The sequence below is a fragment of the Vipera ursinii genome (assembly GCF_947247035.1).
Source record: "Vipera ursinii genome assembly, chromosome: 15".
Taxonomy (NCBI): Eukaryota; Metazoa; Chordata; class Lepidosauria; order Squamata; family Viperidae; genus Vipera; species Vipera ursinii.
The window spans coordinates 7994592-8009025 of NC_139528.1; the positions used below are offsets into that span (position 1 = coordinate 7994592).

General features: G+C 48.5%; 1 protein-coding gene across 9 annotated transcripts in view; it reads right to left on the bottom strand.

Moving 5' to 3' along the window:
• Positions 1 to 4405: 4405 nt before the first annotated feature.
• USF1 (upstream transcription factor 1) overlaps positions 4406 to 14434 on the bottom strand; it is a 28528-nt gene continuing 18499 nt past the window's right edge. For 8 of the 9 annotated variants that reach the window (XM_083374574.1, XM_083374570.1, XM_083374573.1 and 5 more), the window contains exons 7-11: positions 13086 to 13176; positions 11965 to 12023; positions 8572 to 8666; positions 7398 to 7526; positions 4406 to 5296 (exon numbers count right to left, since the gene is read on the bottom strand). In XM_083374574.1, the coding sequence (XP_083230700.1) occupies positions 5210 to 5296; positions 7398 to 7526; positions 8572 to 8666; positions 11965 to 12023; positions 13086 to 13176 (461 nt within the window). In that variant the 3' untranslated portion in view covers positions 4406 to 5209. Of the gene's footprint in view, positions 5297 to 7392; positions 7527 to 8571; positions 8667 to 11964; positions 12024 to 13085; positions 13177 to 14434 lie in introns of all 9 variants that reach the window. The other variant, XM_083374575.1, reaches the window with a different exon arrangement.

The window sequence follows — 14434 nt, forward strand, 5'->3', positions numbered from 1 at the left end:
TTTGCTTTCTTGCATTTCTTTTTCTTTGGGATGGTTTTGGTTGCTACCTCTTGTACAATGTTGCGAACCTCTGTCCATAGTTCTTCAGGCACCCTGTCTATCAGATCTAATTCCTTAAATCTATTTGTCACCTCTACTGTATATTCCATGGGGATATGATTTAATTCATACCTGACTGGCCTGGTGCTTTTCCCTACTTTCTTCAGTTTAAGCCTAAACTTTGCAAGGAGAAGCTCATGGTCTGAGCCACAGTCAGCTCCTGGTCTTGTTTTTACTGACTGTATAGAGCTTCTCCATCTTTGGCTGCAGAGCATATAGTCAATCTGATTTCTGTGTTGACCGTCTGGTGATGTCCATGTGTAGAGCCGTCTCTTGGGTTGTTGGAAAAGAGTGTTTGCTATGACCATCGTATTCTCTTGACAAAATTCTATCAGCCTGTGCCCTGCTTCATTTTGTACTCCAAGGCCAAACTTGCCTGTTATTCCAGTTATCTTTTGGCTTCCTACTTTAGCATTCCAATCCCCCATGATGATAAGAACATCATTTTTTGGTGTTAGTTCTATAAGGTGCTGTAGTGCTTCATAGAACCGGTCAATTTCATCCTCTTCAGCACTGGTGGTTGGGGCATAGACTTGGACTACTGTGATATTGAATGGTTTGCCTTGGATTCGAGCTGAGATCATTCTGTCGTTTTGAGGATTGTATCCCAGTATTGCTTTTCCTACTCTTTTATTGACTATGAAGGCTACTCCATTTCTTCTGAGGGATTCTTGCCCGCAGTAGTATACCTGATGGTCATCTGAATTAAATTCACCCATTCCTGTCCATTTTAGTTCGCTGATACCTAAGATGTCGATGTTCAGTCTTGTCATCTCTTGTTTGACCACGTCCAGCTTGCCTTGATTCATGGATCTTACATTCCAGGTTCCAATGGAGAAAAAATCTTTACAGCATCGGACTTTCCTTTCACCACCAGACATATCCACAGCTGAGCGTCCTTTCGGCTTTGGCCCAGTCGCTTCATTCTTTCTGGCGCTACTAGTACTAGCCCTCTGCTCTTCCCCAGTAGCATATTGGACGCCTTCCGACCTGAGGGGCTCATCTTCCAGCGTCATATCGTTTTGCCTTTTGGTACTGTCCATAGGGTTTTCATGGCAAAGATACTGGAGTGGGTTGCCATTTCCTTCTCCAGTGGATCACGTTTTGTCAGAACTCTCTGCTATGACCTGTCCGTCTTGGGTGGCCCTGCACGGCATAGCTCATAGCTTCATTGAATTACGCAAGCCCCTTCGCCCCGACAAGGCAGTAATCCATGAAGGGGTCTTTAACCTTAGAAAAAACTAATAAAAAACTTTTTCCAAAAAAAAAAGTCACAACAGCACTGAAAAAAGGGTCTTATGACCGTTTTTCACACCTACAACCATTGCAGCCTCCCCAGGGTCACATGATCCAAATTCGGGTGCTTGGCCACTGACTCCTATTTATGACGGTCGCAGCGTCCCAGGGTCACGTGATCCCCTCTTGCAAACTTCAGACCAGCAAAGTCAATGGGGGAGCCAGTTTCACTTAACAACTGTGCGACTAACGTAACAACTGTGGCGAGGAAGGTCATAAAATGGGGCAAAACTCACTTAATGACGGTCTCACTTAGCAAGAGAAATTTGGGGCTCAGTCGTAGTCAAGGATTACCTGTACAAACCAAGAATTGGTTCAGGGTGGATATCAGGGGTCCTCATACTTAGCCACTTTAAGACTTGTGGACTTCAACTCCCAGAATTCCCCAGCCAGCATGGCTGGCTGGGGAATTCTGGGAGTTGAAGTCCACAAGTCTTAAAGTGGCCAAGTATGAGGATCCCTGCCCTAGACTTTTGCTTTGGGAGAGTTCAACTTAGTGGCTTATGGGATGGGGGCCATCTTGACAATTACCGGGGATTACTGGCCTGACCCATATAAGCAGCTACATACGGACAGCCCTCAACTTACAATCACTTGTCTACCGTCTCTCTGAAGTTACAATGGCTTATGACCAGTCCTCGCACTTACGACTTAGGTGGTAACATCCCCACATAAACAAAATTTAAGATGCTCGGCAAAACCAGCATGTATTTACGACAGTTGCTGCATCCCAGGGTCGCGTGATCCAACAATTGCGAGCTTCCAGGCTGGCTTCCGACAAGCAAAGTGAATGGGGAAAGCCAGGTTCTCTTAGGGACCGCGTGATTCAGTAAAACAACTGCAATGACTCACTTAACAATTGGAGGTGGGGGGGGGGAATTGTAAAATCAGGCAGGACTCAATTCAATCGCCGCCTTGCTTAGCCATGGAAACCCTGGTTCCAACTGTGGTTGTTAAGTTGAGGCCTGCCTGTATTAGGTCTATTTATTGTCTTGGATAAGGGACGCGGTGGCTCAGTGGGTTAGGACGCTGAGCTTGTTGATCAGGTCGGCAGTTTGGCGGGTTGAATCCCGAGTGCCGCGTAGCAGAGTGAGCGCCTGTTACTCGTCCCAGCTTCTGCCAACCTAGCAGTTCGAAAGCACGTCAAAACGCAAGTAGAAAAACAGGGACCGCTACGGTGGGAAGGTAACAGCGTTCCGTGTGCCTTTGGTGTCTAGTCATGCCGGCCACATGACCACGGAGACGTCCTCGGACAAGCGCTGGCTCTTTGGCTTTGAAACGGAGATGAGCACCGGCCCCTAGTCGGAAACGACTAGCACGCATGTGCAGGGGAACCTTTGCCTTATTGCCTTGGAGCTGCTGAGAGACAATCGAACAATGGGGAATATTTGACGTTATTTGATCTGTCCACCCTAGATGTCTCTTGGACCCTCGTCTCCGTTTACAAAAGGATCAAATTCAAGAGTTCACAAGACCCAGATTTAGTTGGATTGACAGCTCCAAGTCTTTACATTGTACTACCATGCCAGTTCCTTAACGTGGATTATGGGCTCTCTCTCTTTACAGTCAGCTGACTCCTTCTGGGCAAGGAGCAGTATCTCTGGTTAATAAAATAAGGAACATTTTACTGCATAACAACTTTTGCAGCAATAAGTCATGTATTGACTGTCTGGGATGAGAACTATAGAGAAAGGGTTAAGTCCAGACTTCCCTCTCCCCCCCCTTTTCTTTCCTCATTATTAAATGTTTGCTTTTATGAAGAACAAGATTGGACTGTAAACAAGACAAAGATAAAAATCTTTTGGGATTCTTAATGACACAAATAGCTGGATTGGTTGACTTGAGAGCTTTCAGAATATTGAAATGAGCAGCCCAAAACTTGCGCCGCTTGAGAGATTTGACTGGATTTGAACTCGCACTTAAAGGGAAATGGGATCTGGTCCATCTTGGTTGATTTCAGGTAACGTATACATCCAGGCAGAAAACAATACCCCAATCAAGGAACCGCCCAGGAGAAAACCACACTCACACACCCCAACACGGCAAGACACACACACACACACACACACACACACACACACACAGCAAATACCCCTCCCTTCTAACGCTGATATTACCTAGTTGGGTAATGAAACATCTGCAAGAAAATAACTAAGCTCAGAGAGCACCAAGGACCAAGAGTTGTCTTCCTCCTCCCCACAAACCCCTCCCTTCTAGCACTGATGTTTCCTAGTTGGGTCACGAAACATCTGCAAGAAAACCACCCAGCTCAGAGAGCACCAGGGACCCCACAGTCCTCTTCCTCCCCCATCCCCCCTTCTCTTTCTCCTCCTCCTCTTCCTCCTCTCTGCAGATACCTCTGTCTTCTAGCACTGATGGTGTTCCCTAGCTGGGTCACGAAATGTCTCCAAGAAAACCACCCAGCTCAGAGGGCACCAAAGACCCCACAGTCCTCCTCCTCCTCCTCCTCCCACCCTTGCTCCTTTTCCACAAACCACCTTCCATCCTAGCCCTGATGAGGTTACCTAGTTGGGTCACAAAGCATCTGCAAGAAAACCGCCCAGCACAGGGAGCACCAAGGACCCCACAGTCTCCTCCTCCATTCTTCCCTCCTATCCGTAAACCTCCCCGCCCGCCTTCTAGCACTGATGATGTTCCCTAGTTGGGTCATGAAACGTCTGCAAGAAAACCAGCAAGTCCACGGAGGAGCACCGAGGACGTCCCAGTCCACTCTTGAGCTACAAGCCTTCCCTTCTACTGGCATCCCTGCTGCCGGTCAGAGGCAGGACAGCATAGCCTCAGGGCACCTTACAAGATCCACCCGTTGCTGGAAGAGAGATTTGGGGTCCCCAGGCACCCTTCCTCTTTGCCTACGGGCCGCCACCACCACCACCAGCCAGCAGCCAGCCCAACGGTGGGCAGAGAGCCAACACCAACCTGCCCAAATGGGCTCCAGTTGCCAACCTTCACCACCCCCGGACAGACCCCAGAGCAAAGAGAAACGAACCCAGCAAGGCAGCTATTTAATTATGTTCCTTTTTTTGTCCAAAACGCAGGTGGTTCTTTTAAAAAAAGAGAAAAAAAAGAGCGAGAGAGAACTGCTATCCTGATCATTAGATGCGTCATCTTCGAGAGCGCGACCGCTCGGGATCCGCTCCAGTCCTGGGCACTCTGCAGGTGAGCAAAACGTTGCGTCTTTTTCGGCAGCGAGGATTCCGCACAGGGAGCGTCGAGCGAGCGTCGAGCCTTCCGGAGTTCCGTCCAAGGAGAGAAGGAAGGTGGGGCTAAAGAGGGCCAGCGGGAGGGGCTGCAGAGAGCTCCACCCCCTCGCTTGGCAGGAGCAGGGCCCGGGAGGGGAACGGCCCCCAGAGGTCACCGTCCGCAGGGAACCGTGGAAGGGAACTACGTCAGGTTGCATGCAAAGGGGCGTCCGGGGAAGCGCGCGAGCGGGCGGCAACGCTGAGCAAAACGGCGGGGCTGGGAGAGGAAGAACACAACTCGGGGTGTGTGTGTGTGTGTAATTCATTTGAGGGGCCTACGAACCAAGAGTACGTTTGTCAACGTCGAGCCCGGAGGGCCAAGCCAAGGGGTGAGCCGAGAGGGGCCACCGGGCAAAGTCGAGTGTCCTGAGCCGAGCCCTGGCCCCAAGGGAGGGGAGGGACGCGGCCTTCCGATGCGGCACGAGGCAGAGTAAGGGAGGACGGCTGGCTGGGAAGCCCCGCTGGTCCAGCCGGGCCTCAGAGCCTCCCGCTGTGCTGAGAGGGGGGCGGGCGGCGTGTCTTGAGCAAGGCCCTCCCTGCCGCTGAGGGGCTGGTCAGTGGGACTCCTTGATGATCACCTCCACGCCGTGCTGTCGCAGCTGCGCCCGTAGGATCAGGTTCTTGTTCTTCATATCTTCGACCTGCAAGCAGAAGAGAAGGACAGAGGAGGAGGCTTCTAGACCAGGGCAATTTTGAGATCTTCGTGGGATGGAATCGAGATCACCTCACACTGCACTAAAGGTAAAGGTTCCCCCGCACATGCGTGCTAGTCGTTTCCGACTCTAGGGGCCGGTGCTCATCTCTGTTTCAAAGCCGAAGAGCCAGCGCTTGTCCGAGGACGTCTCCGTGGTCATGTGGCCGGCATGACTAGACGCCAAAGGTGCACGGAACGCTGTTACCTTCCCACCGGAGTGGTCCCTATTTTTCTACTTGCATTTTTACGTGCTTTCGAACTGCTAGGTTGGCAGAAGCTGGGATGAGTAACAGGCGCTCACTCTCTTACGCGGCACTTGGGATTCGACCCGCCAAACTGTCGACCTTCTGATCGACAAGCTCAGCGTCCTAACCCACTGAGCCACTGCGTCCCCCATACTGCACTATAAAGCCTTAATAAGGCCATCCTTGGAATTCTGCATCCAGTGTTGGTCTCCACACTGGGGAAAAAAGCTGTTGAGAATCCAGAAAGAATGCAGAGAAGAGCAACCAAGACGATTAGACAACTGGAGGCTAAAACATACGAAGAACGGTTGCAAGAACTGGGCACGGCTAGTCTAGCGAAGAGAAGGAACAGGGGTGACATGACAGCACCATTCCAATATTTGAGGGGCTGTCACAGAGAGGCTAGGGGTCAACCTATTTTCCAAAGCACCTGAAGGCCAGACAAGGAATAACGGATGGAGGGTGATCAAGCTGAGATTCCACCTGGAAATAAGGAACGATTTTCTGACAGTGAGAACAATCAACCAGTGGAACAGAAGTGGTGAATGCTCCATCACTGGAGGTTTTTAAGAAGAGACTGGACAGCCATTTATATGGAATGGTACGGGGTCTCCTGCTTGAGCAGGGGGTTGGACTAGATGACCAACAAGGTCCCTTCCAACTCTGTTTTGATCTCTATATGGATGACAGGCCACTAAGACAGAGCCTTGGTGGAGCAGTGGGCTAATGCCTCCCTCCTTAAGTAACACCAGCTGCCTGCAATTAGTGCAGGTTCGAGTCTCACCAGGCTCAAGGTTGACTCAGCCTTCCATCCTTCCCAGGTAGGTAAAATGAGGACCCAGATTGTTGGGGGGCAATTAAGCTGACTTTGTAAAAATGCCACTTGGGGTGTGTGTGAAAGCCCTAATAAGCAGGCATATACATAGAATGAAGGCTACTGCTAAGCTTGTAAGCCGCCCTGAGTCTTCGGAGAAGGGCGGGATATAAATGGAATTAAAATAAAATAAAAATTTAAAAAATTTAAAAAATTTGCAAATAGCTTAGTAGTTTAAAACAGGTGAGATACCAATATTGCAGTAATGTACTGCATTATAATCAATATTCAACTGGGGGGATAATATATATGTGTGTGTGTGTGGCTTTTCTTCTTTTTTGCACCCTTTTTTCAATGTCGCGTTTGTTTTTTCTTTTCTTTTAAACTTTGCACTTTAACCTTTTTTCGAATAACATAAGAGTTCCCAGAATTCCCCAGCTAGCAGGTTGAAAACACACTGGTCTAAACGTCCAAGGGTTTCGCGAATGAGACGGCAAGCATCTTCTGTGAATTGGGTCAGCTGAATTCATCCTAGACCAGTGATGGCGAACCTTTGAGAGACCGAGTGCCCAAACGGCAACCCCAAACCCACTTATGTGTCGTCGGGTGCCGGGTGGGTGTGGCCCATCGGGTGGGCGTGGCTGCGGTGTTAACGGCAGACTGGGTGGGACTAAAACGTTCAGTCAATCAGTTCCAACTTTGCGAGATCTTATTTTTCCCCGCGAGGAGTTGAAATTGATTGATTGAACCTTTTGTTTTTTGCACACGGCGGTGGAGGCCTAAAGTGAAAAGGTTTTATAAAACCCAGCTTGAAGGCCTGGGACTGGGGTGACAGCACGCGTGCCCACAGAGAGGGCTCCGCATGCCACCTGTGGCCCACGTGCCATAGGTTCGCCACCACAGTCCTAGACCCTTCAGGAGCCCATGATGGGAAAGCCAGAGCATCGAGGGTCCCCTCCAGGAATAGGGGAGGGGGTGTCTCACCTTACCTGTTGTCGCAAGACTTCATTATCCACCTGGAGCTGTTCCAGGCCCTGCAGCTCCTCAGAAAGACGGATATTGTTCTGTCTTAATTCCTGAATGTAGTCACAAGCTTTGGAGAGGATCCCTCCTTTACTCTGCAGGAGGAAGAAGAGAAAGGGACTCAAGAGAGCAGCCTCAGCTAGGTTATGGATTGGCTCACCCCTTTTAAGGAAGAGAAGGCGGAACCTTCTGGATGATCACTCCCCGAGCATCCTGGATTGGAGACAAAGAACTCTCTGACCACCAATGAGCTAATGCAGGCATGTCAAACTCGCGACGTATCGCGGCTTTTCCCCCCCATTGCCGGCGATGGGGTGGGCGCCGTCTCAGTACGATGCATCCGGCCCGCAGGGCCAGCAGCTTGACATGCCTGAGCTAACGGTTAGCAGCCCAGCAGATCACTAACTAGATCACCAGCGGTGCAAAATCCGCTAAGGGGAGGAACCTGTGGCCTCCAGGTATCTACTAGATGTCACTTCAGCCGCAGAAGCCAGTGAGGAAGAACGCGGGAGGTCTCTCACAAGGATATCCTGCAGCATCGAACCCCCCACCTTCTATTCGATACAGGCAGTCCTCGACAGCAACTGGGACAAAATTTTGGTCGCTCAATGAGGTGATTGTAAAACTTGACGCCGTGTGATTGTATTGCTTGGGGACAGAATTCCAGCCCCAAGGGCAGTCATAACCCCAGAGCCTTCGGGTCATTAAGCGGGAAGAGGTAAGAGTCCCAAGCGCTGCACACAAGGGGCCGTAATTCGAGGACTTCCTGTACGAGCAAGTTCAAGCAAAAGCTCCCCATTAGCCTTCTTGGCAGTGAGGGGAACTGCTGGGAAGACTAACTATTTTTCTCTAATTATTTGCATCCTGCCTTTATTGTTTGATAACTCAAGGCAGCGAACATATCCGCACCCCTTCCTCCTCCTATTTTCCTCACAACAGCCCTGTGAGGTGGGTTGGGTTGAGAGAAAGACTGGCCCAAAGTCCCCCAACCGGCTTTCAGGCCTAGGGCGGGACTAGAACTCACCGTCTCCTGGCGATTGGCCCAAAGTCACCCAGCCGTCTTTCAGGCCTAGAGCGGGATTAACGTTGCCCCTATCCCGAACCCTAACCCTTACCTCCCCATAGCTCAACCTTTCTTACCTGTGCAGATTTGGTGTTCTCCATAGAACAGTCTGGAATGATCTTGGACAGCTGGACAATCCAGTTGTTGATCTTGTCCCGGCGTCGGCGTTCCACTACAGGACACAAAAGGATTATTACAACTGTTTCACAAGCTTGGCAATGTTAAAACCCACGGACTTCAAACTCCCAGAATCCCCCAGCCAGCATGAAAAATTCTATATGAACAGAACTCATTCTGCGGGGGTGGGGAGGGGGAGGGAGCTGGATTTGCCACAGAATTCACTTAACAACGGTGGCAAAAAGGTCGTAAAATTAGGCACGACTTGGGTAGCAACTGCCTTGCTTAGCAATCAAAAGCTCTACTTCGATCCTGACCAGCTCCAGGTTGACTCTGCCTTCTGTCCTTCCGAGGTTGGTAAAATGAGGACCCAGATTGTTGGGGCAAATATGTGGACTCTGTAAACCGCTTAGAGGAAGCTGTAAAGTGCTGTGAAGTGGGACATAAGTCTAAGGGTTATTGCTTTCCTTCCTTCCTTCCACCCCTTCCTATCTTGCCTTCCTTCTTCCTATCTTTCCTTCCTTCCTTCCTTCCACCCCTTCCTATCTCTCCTTCTTTCCTTCCTATCTTAACTTCCACCCCTTCCTATCTTGCCTTCCTTCTTCCTATCTCTCCTTCCTTCCTTCCTTCCTTCCTTCCTTCCTTCCTTCCTTCCTTCCTTCCTATCTCTCCTTCCCATGGTGCCACAGTGGTTAGAATGCAGTATTGCAGGCTGGCTCTGCCCAGTGCCAGCAGTTCGATCCTGACCGCCTCCAGGGGGACTCAGCCATCTGTCCTTCCGAGGTTGGTAAAGTGATGGTTGGGAGGGGGGAAAGGGGCTGATTCTGTAACCCGCTCAGAGCGGGGAGTACAGCACTGTGAAGCGGGATCTAACATCATCCGTGCCTGAAGGGGGTGGGATGGGGTCTTTGAAATCAAGCACTATAGCCAGTTCCAATTGTGGTGGTACGTTGAGGGCTACGTAGGGTGGGTTTCAAAAAATACGGTGCCAGAGCAACTGGAAAAGTCCTGACTCTGGGTGCAGGAGGGGTTTTCTGTCACAGTCAGAGGAAAGCCCTCTGATTTCTCTCGCTTTGCTCCCTGCATTCCAGAGCAACGGGATTTGGATGAGCTGAGGAAGGGCTGCAGCGGAACGCACGGAACACCTCGGGGGAACGAAGGGAAGATGAAGTGGTAAGAGAGGAAGGAGCTCCAAGTGACTTAAGAGCCGGAGGAAGAAACTTAGGAGGGACCTAAGTTAAAAGCGGCAGTGCGGAGTTTATGCTTTCAGATTTGCAAGATTCTCTTAATCAGAATGGAGCTAGAAGGGACCTTGGAGGTCTTCTAGTCTAGCCCCCCTGCTCAAGCAGGAGAACGTATATCATCTCAGACAAGTGACTGTCCGGTCTCTTCTTAAAAACCTCCAGTGATGGAGCACCCACAACTTCTGGAGGCCAGCAGTTCCACTGGTTAATTGTCCTCACCGTCAGGAAGTTTCTCCTTAGTTCGAGGTTGCTTCTCTCCTTGACTAGTTCCCATCTGTTGTTTCTTGTCCTGCCCTCAGGTGCTTTGGAGAAGAGCTTGACTCCCTCTTCTTTGTGGCAGCCCCTGAGATACTGGAAGACTGCTATAATGTCTCCCCTATTTGTTCTTTTCTTTAGACTAGACAAACCCAAGTCCCGCAGCCGTTCTCCGTATGTTTTGGTCTCCAGGCCTTGGATCATCTGAGTTGCTCTCCTCTGAACTTTTCCCAATGTCTCAACATCTTTTTTGTAATGCGGTCACCAAAACTGGATGCAGGATTCCAGGTGTGGCCTTACACCTAATGTAGCCTTACAATAACGCAGAATTAGCTCATCCCGTTTCCTGTCTGGTTAACCTGGGAGGCCGACGGGGAAGCAACAGACTCGGAGACCCTCAAAACCTTTAGCCAAGTCCCTTGATGAGGAGCTGCCATGGCGTCTTGCCTGTGGGACAATTGGGACCACGGTTTCCATCGCTGAGCCAGTTGCTTGTCAGGTGACTCACGCCTGATTTTAGGACCTTTTTCCGTCATGGTTGCTAAGCGAATCATTGAGGGATTAAGTGAATCGTGGAGTTGTGAAATAAATCCCACTTCCTCCACTGACTTTGCTTGTCAGAAGCCGGCTGGGAAGGTCCCAAAGGGTGATCACCTCTCTCTCACACACACACACTCACACACAGACACACAAGACACACACACACACGCACGCTGCAACTGTCCTAAATACAGGCTGCTGGTCAAGTGTCCAAATTCTGATCCTGCAGCAGTCTTAAGTCACTTGTTTTCAGTGCTCCTTCAAACAGTCGCTAAATGAACGGTCGTAATTTGAGGACTCCCTGTATTTATTAAGACGTAGCCCTCATCTTTTCATGGGGACCTTTCTTTATTCCTATCCCCACAACAACAATCTTGTGAGGTAGGTTGGGCAGAGTTATGTAGTGAGTTACCATGCCTAAGAGTGGATTTGATCTCCCCAGTTGTCCCAAAGGCGCTTTTTTCCAGGAGGCAACTGGATTTTCCTATTTTTCTTTGAAGACGTTTCGCTTCTCATCCCAGAAGCTTCTTCAGCTCTGACTGGATGGTGGGGAATGGGAGGATTTATGCTCCTTGCAGAGAGCTGGTCATTTGCATGCTTTTAGAGAGTCGTTGAGGACTCTGAGGACACAGACCATGTCACGGGTCTGATAAATGAGACAGTTCAAACAAATTTCAAGCATTGTTTATCTAATAAATCTTAATAATGAAAGGAAGCATCGGCACTCGTGGAGGGATGCCAGAATCTGAATTCTCCTCCCCTTGATACATCATATACTGCAGAATCCCCCTCCCTTAATTACACATCATGAATCACGTTCACCAATTAGTTTTACATATGAAGTTTCACTTCCCTTTCTGTGCGCGGCTATTCTTATCTTCGCAAAATAGCCCTTTGACATTTCCCTCCCTTCAAGATTCAAAGCGAAGCAGTTTAAGCAAAAGGCTGTCTCTTATATTGTCAGTGCAAAAACATGTCAATGTTTGCAGCATTGGCAGACAAACCTCCAAGTGGCCTCAATGACCCTCTAAAAAGAAGGCAAATGACCAGCTCTCTGCAAGGAGTATAAATCCTCCCATTCCCCACCATCCAGTCAGAGCTGAAGAAGCTTCTGGGATGAGAAGCGAAACGTCTTCAGAGAAAAAAACAAGGAAGTCCAGTTGCCTCGTGGGGGGGGGGAAGCACCTTTGGGACAACCACGACCTGGATGGCTGAGAACCTCCATCGACAAATCTGCCCAGTTCTGCTCCACCAACCTAACTACCATACAGCACTGCCTCTCCCCCAATCCTCCAGTGCAGCTGTCTTCCTCACCTTCGTTGTGTTGAGCCCGACGCTTCTCATCCCGCGTTGTCCGTGGAGCTTCTGATTTCCTGGGACAAGGAAAAGGCGGGTCTGATTTACACTGGCGTTGTTACAATTTACAGCGTGTCGTAATTTAAGTCAGGTATCGTTGGTCTGTGAGACTGGCTAGGAGAGGGGTAGGCAAGCTTGGCTCTTTCATGACTCGTGGACTTCAACTCCCAGAATTCCTGAGCCAGCCAGCCATGCACAAAGAGGGATGAATAATGAAATCTCCAGAGTAGAAGGCCGGATTATAAAACTGCAAAGCTAAGCAGTTTGATCAGGGTAAAAATGATACAAGATTTTTTCTTTTGAAAGACTGGAAACCTTTTTTGGACTTTTTATGGAAAGGAAAAAAAAGACTGTTTTTAATGTGTTTTTCTTGGTTTCACCTTGGTTTTTTTTCTAAGTCTTTTATAGTTTTTTTAAAAAATATTATTTGTATCTCATTCTCCTAATGCTGGTCTCGGAAGCACAGTAAAGATTTGATTGTAAAGGGTAAAGCGGAGAAATTAAGAGGGCAATTACTCAACCGAAAGAAGGATGGAAGTCATAACTGCATGTTTTCCTTCTTTTTTTCATTTTTTTTTCTATTTTCCCTTTTTTTTAAAAAAATGTTTGGCCTGTTTTATGCTTTTATTCTATTAGAAGATAGAAAATAGAATGCCAGGGCTGGGAAGGACTTCTAGTCCAATGCCTTGCTTAAGGCAAGAAACCTATTGAAAAATCCTAATAAAAATAATAATAATAATAAAAATAATTCTACAGAGTTGTATTCCCAGAGAGAGAGAGAGAGAGAGAGAGAGAGAGAGAGAGAGAGAGAGAGAGAGAGAGAGAGAGAGAGAGAGGAGAGAAAGAGAGAAAGAAAAAGAGAATGAGAGAAATAGCGAGAGAGAGAGCGAGAGGGAAAGAAAGAAAAAGAAAGTGACAGAAGAGAGAGAGAGAGAGAGAGAGAGAGAGAGAGAGAGAGAGAGAGAGAGAGAGAGAGAGAGACTAGCGAACCAACTTTGACAACTTGGCAAACTTAAACAAAAACCCTCCCAATTCGGACTTCGGCAAGAATGGCGTTCAAGACGAGGCCTGTCACTCACGGGGAGTAAGGGTGAGTCCGGGGCGCGATCGACCGCTGGGTCCCCCCACTCTGCAGCACCTCCTGGGGTGACATCATGACGAAAAACTGCCCTGTTCGAAGCAGGAGAGAGAAAGGCTTTGGGTTCACAACACAGGCCAAAACGAATGAATTGCAACTCTGGAAGCAGAACACGCCACGTTCAAAAGTGCAGGTAGTCCTCGACTTACAAGAGCTCATTCAGTGACCGTTCAAAGCTACAACGGCACTGACAAAAATGGCTTGTGACTGTTTTTCACACGACCGTTGCTAGCGTCCCCACGGCCACGTGACCAAAACTCAGAGGCTTGGCAACTGGCATGTACTTACTGCAGTGTCTCGGAGTCACGCGATCCCCTTTTGTGACCTTCTGACCAGCCAAGTCAATGGCGGAAGCCAGATTCACTTCACAACTCTGGCATGAAAGGTCATAAAAAAGGGCAAAACTCACTTTAACAAATGTCTCACTTAACAACAGAAATTTTGGGTTCAATTGTGGCCATAAGTCGAGGACTACCTATAATAGAAATTACTGTGATTTTTACAAGAGGCTAAAAGAATGGTTAGATTTCCCATGAATGAGTGCCATGCATGTCTTTTTTTAATAGTGACTAAGACTTTTTTTGTATTACATCAAGCCAACAGATATATAAATTTTAAAATACTTAAGTATTTTAGTGACTTATGATCTCTGTCACACTTAAGACCATGGCAGCATCCCTCACGATCACATGATCAAAATCTGGATGCCTGGTCACTGGTTCGTATTTATGACGGTCGCAGTGTCCTGGGGTCACATGTCCTGCGGTTTTCTGACAAGTAACGTCAATGGGGAAGCCCGATTCACTTAACAACCGTGTTACTGACTTAACAACCTCAGTGATTCGCTTTACAACTTTGGCATGAGAGTTCGTAAAAAAAGGACAAAACTCACTTAGCAACTGTCTCGCTTGACAACAAAATTTACGGGCTCACCGGTGGTCATAAGGTAAGGGACTACTTGTACTACTTTATAAGTAACTCAAGGCAGCGAAGATACTTAATGAAAGATTTGCTACAAATATAAACTGGAAACGTAATTTGGTTACTGGGGTGTTCATGAATGCTACAGGCCAGGGGTGGAGAACGATGGCTTTTATGACTTGTGGACTTCAACTCCCAGAATTCCATAGTCAATTCAATTCTAGAAATTGAAGTGCACCCATCTGAAAGTTGCCAAGGTTGGGAAACTCTGTCTAGGCCGACTGAATTATCACTTCCTGTAGCTTTCAAAGGCGGTTTACAAGTCAAAAGGCAGCATTTACCGTATTTTCCGGCGTATAAGACGACCCG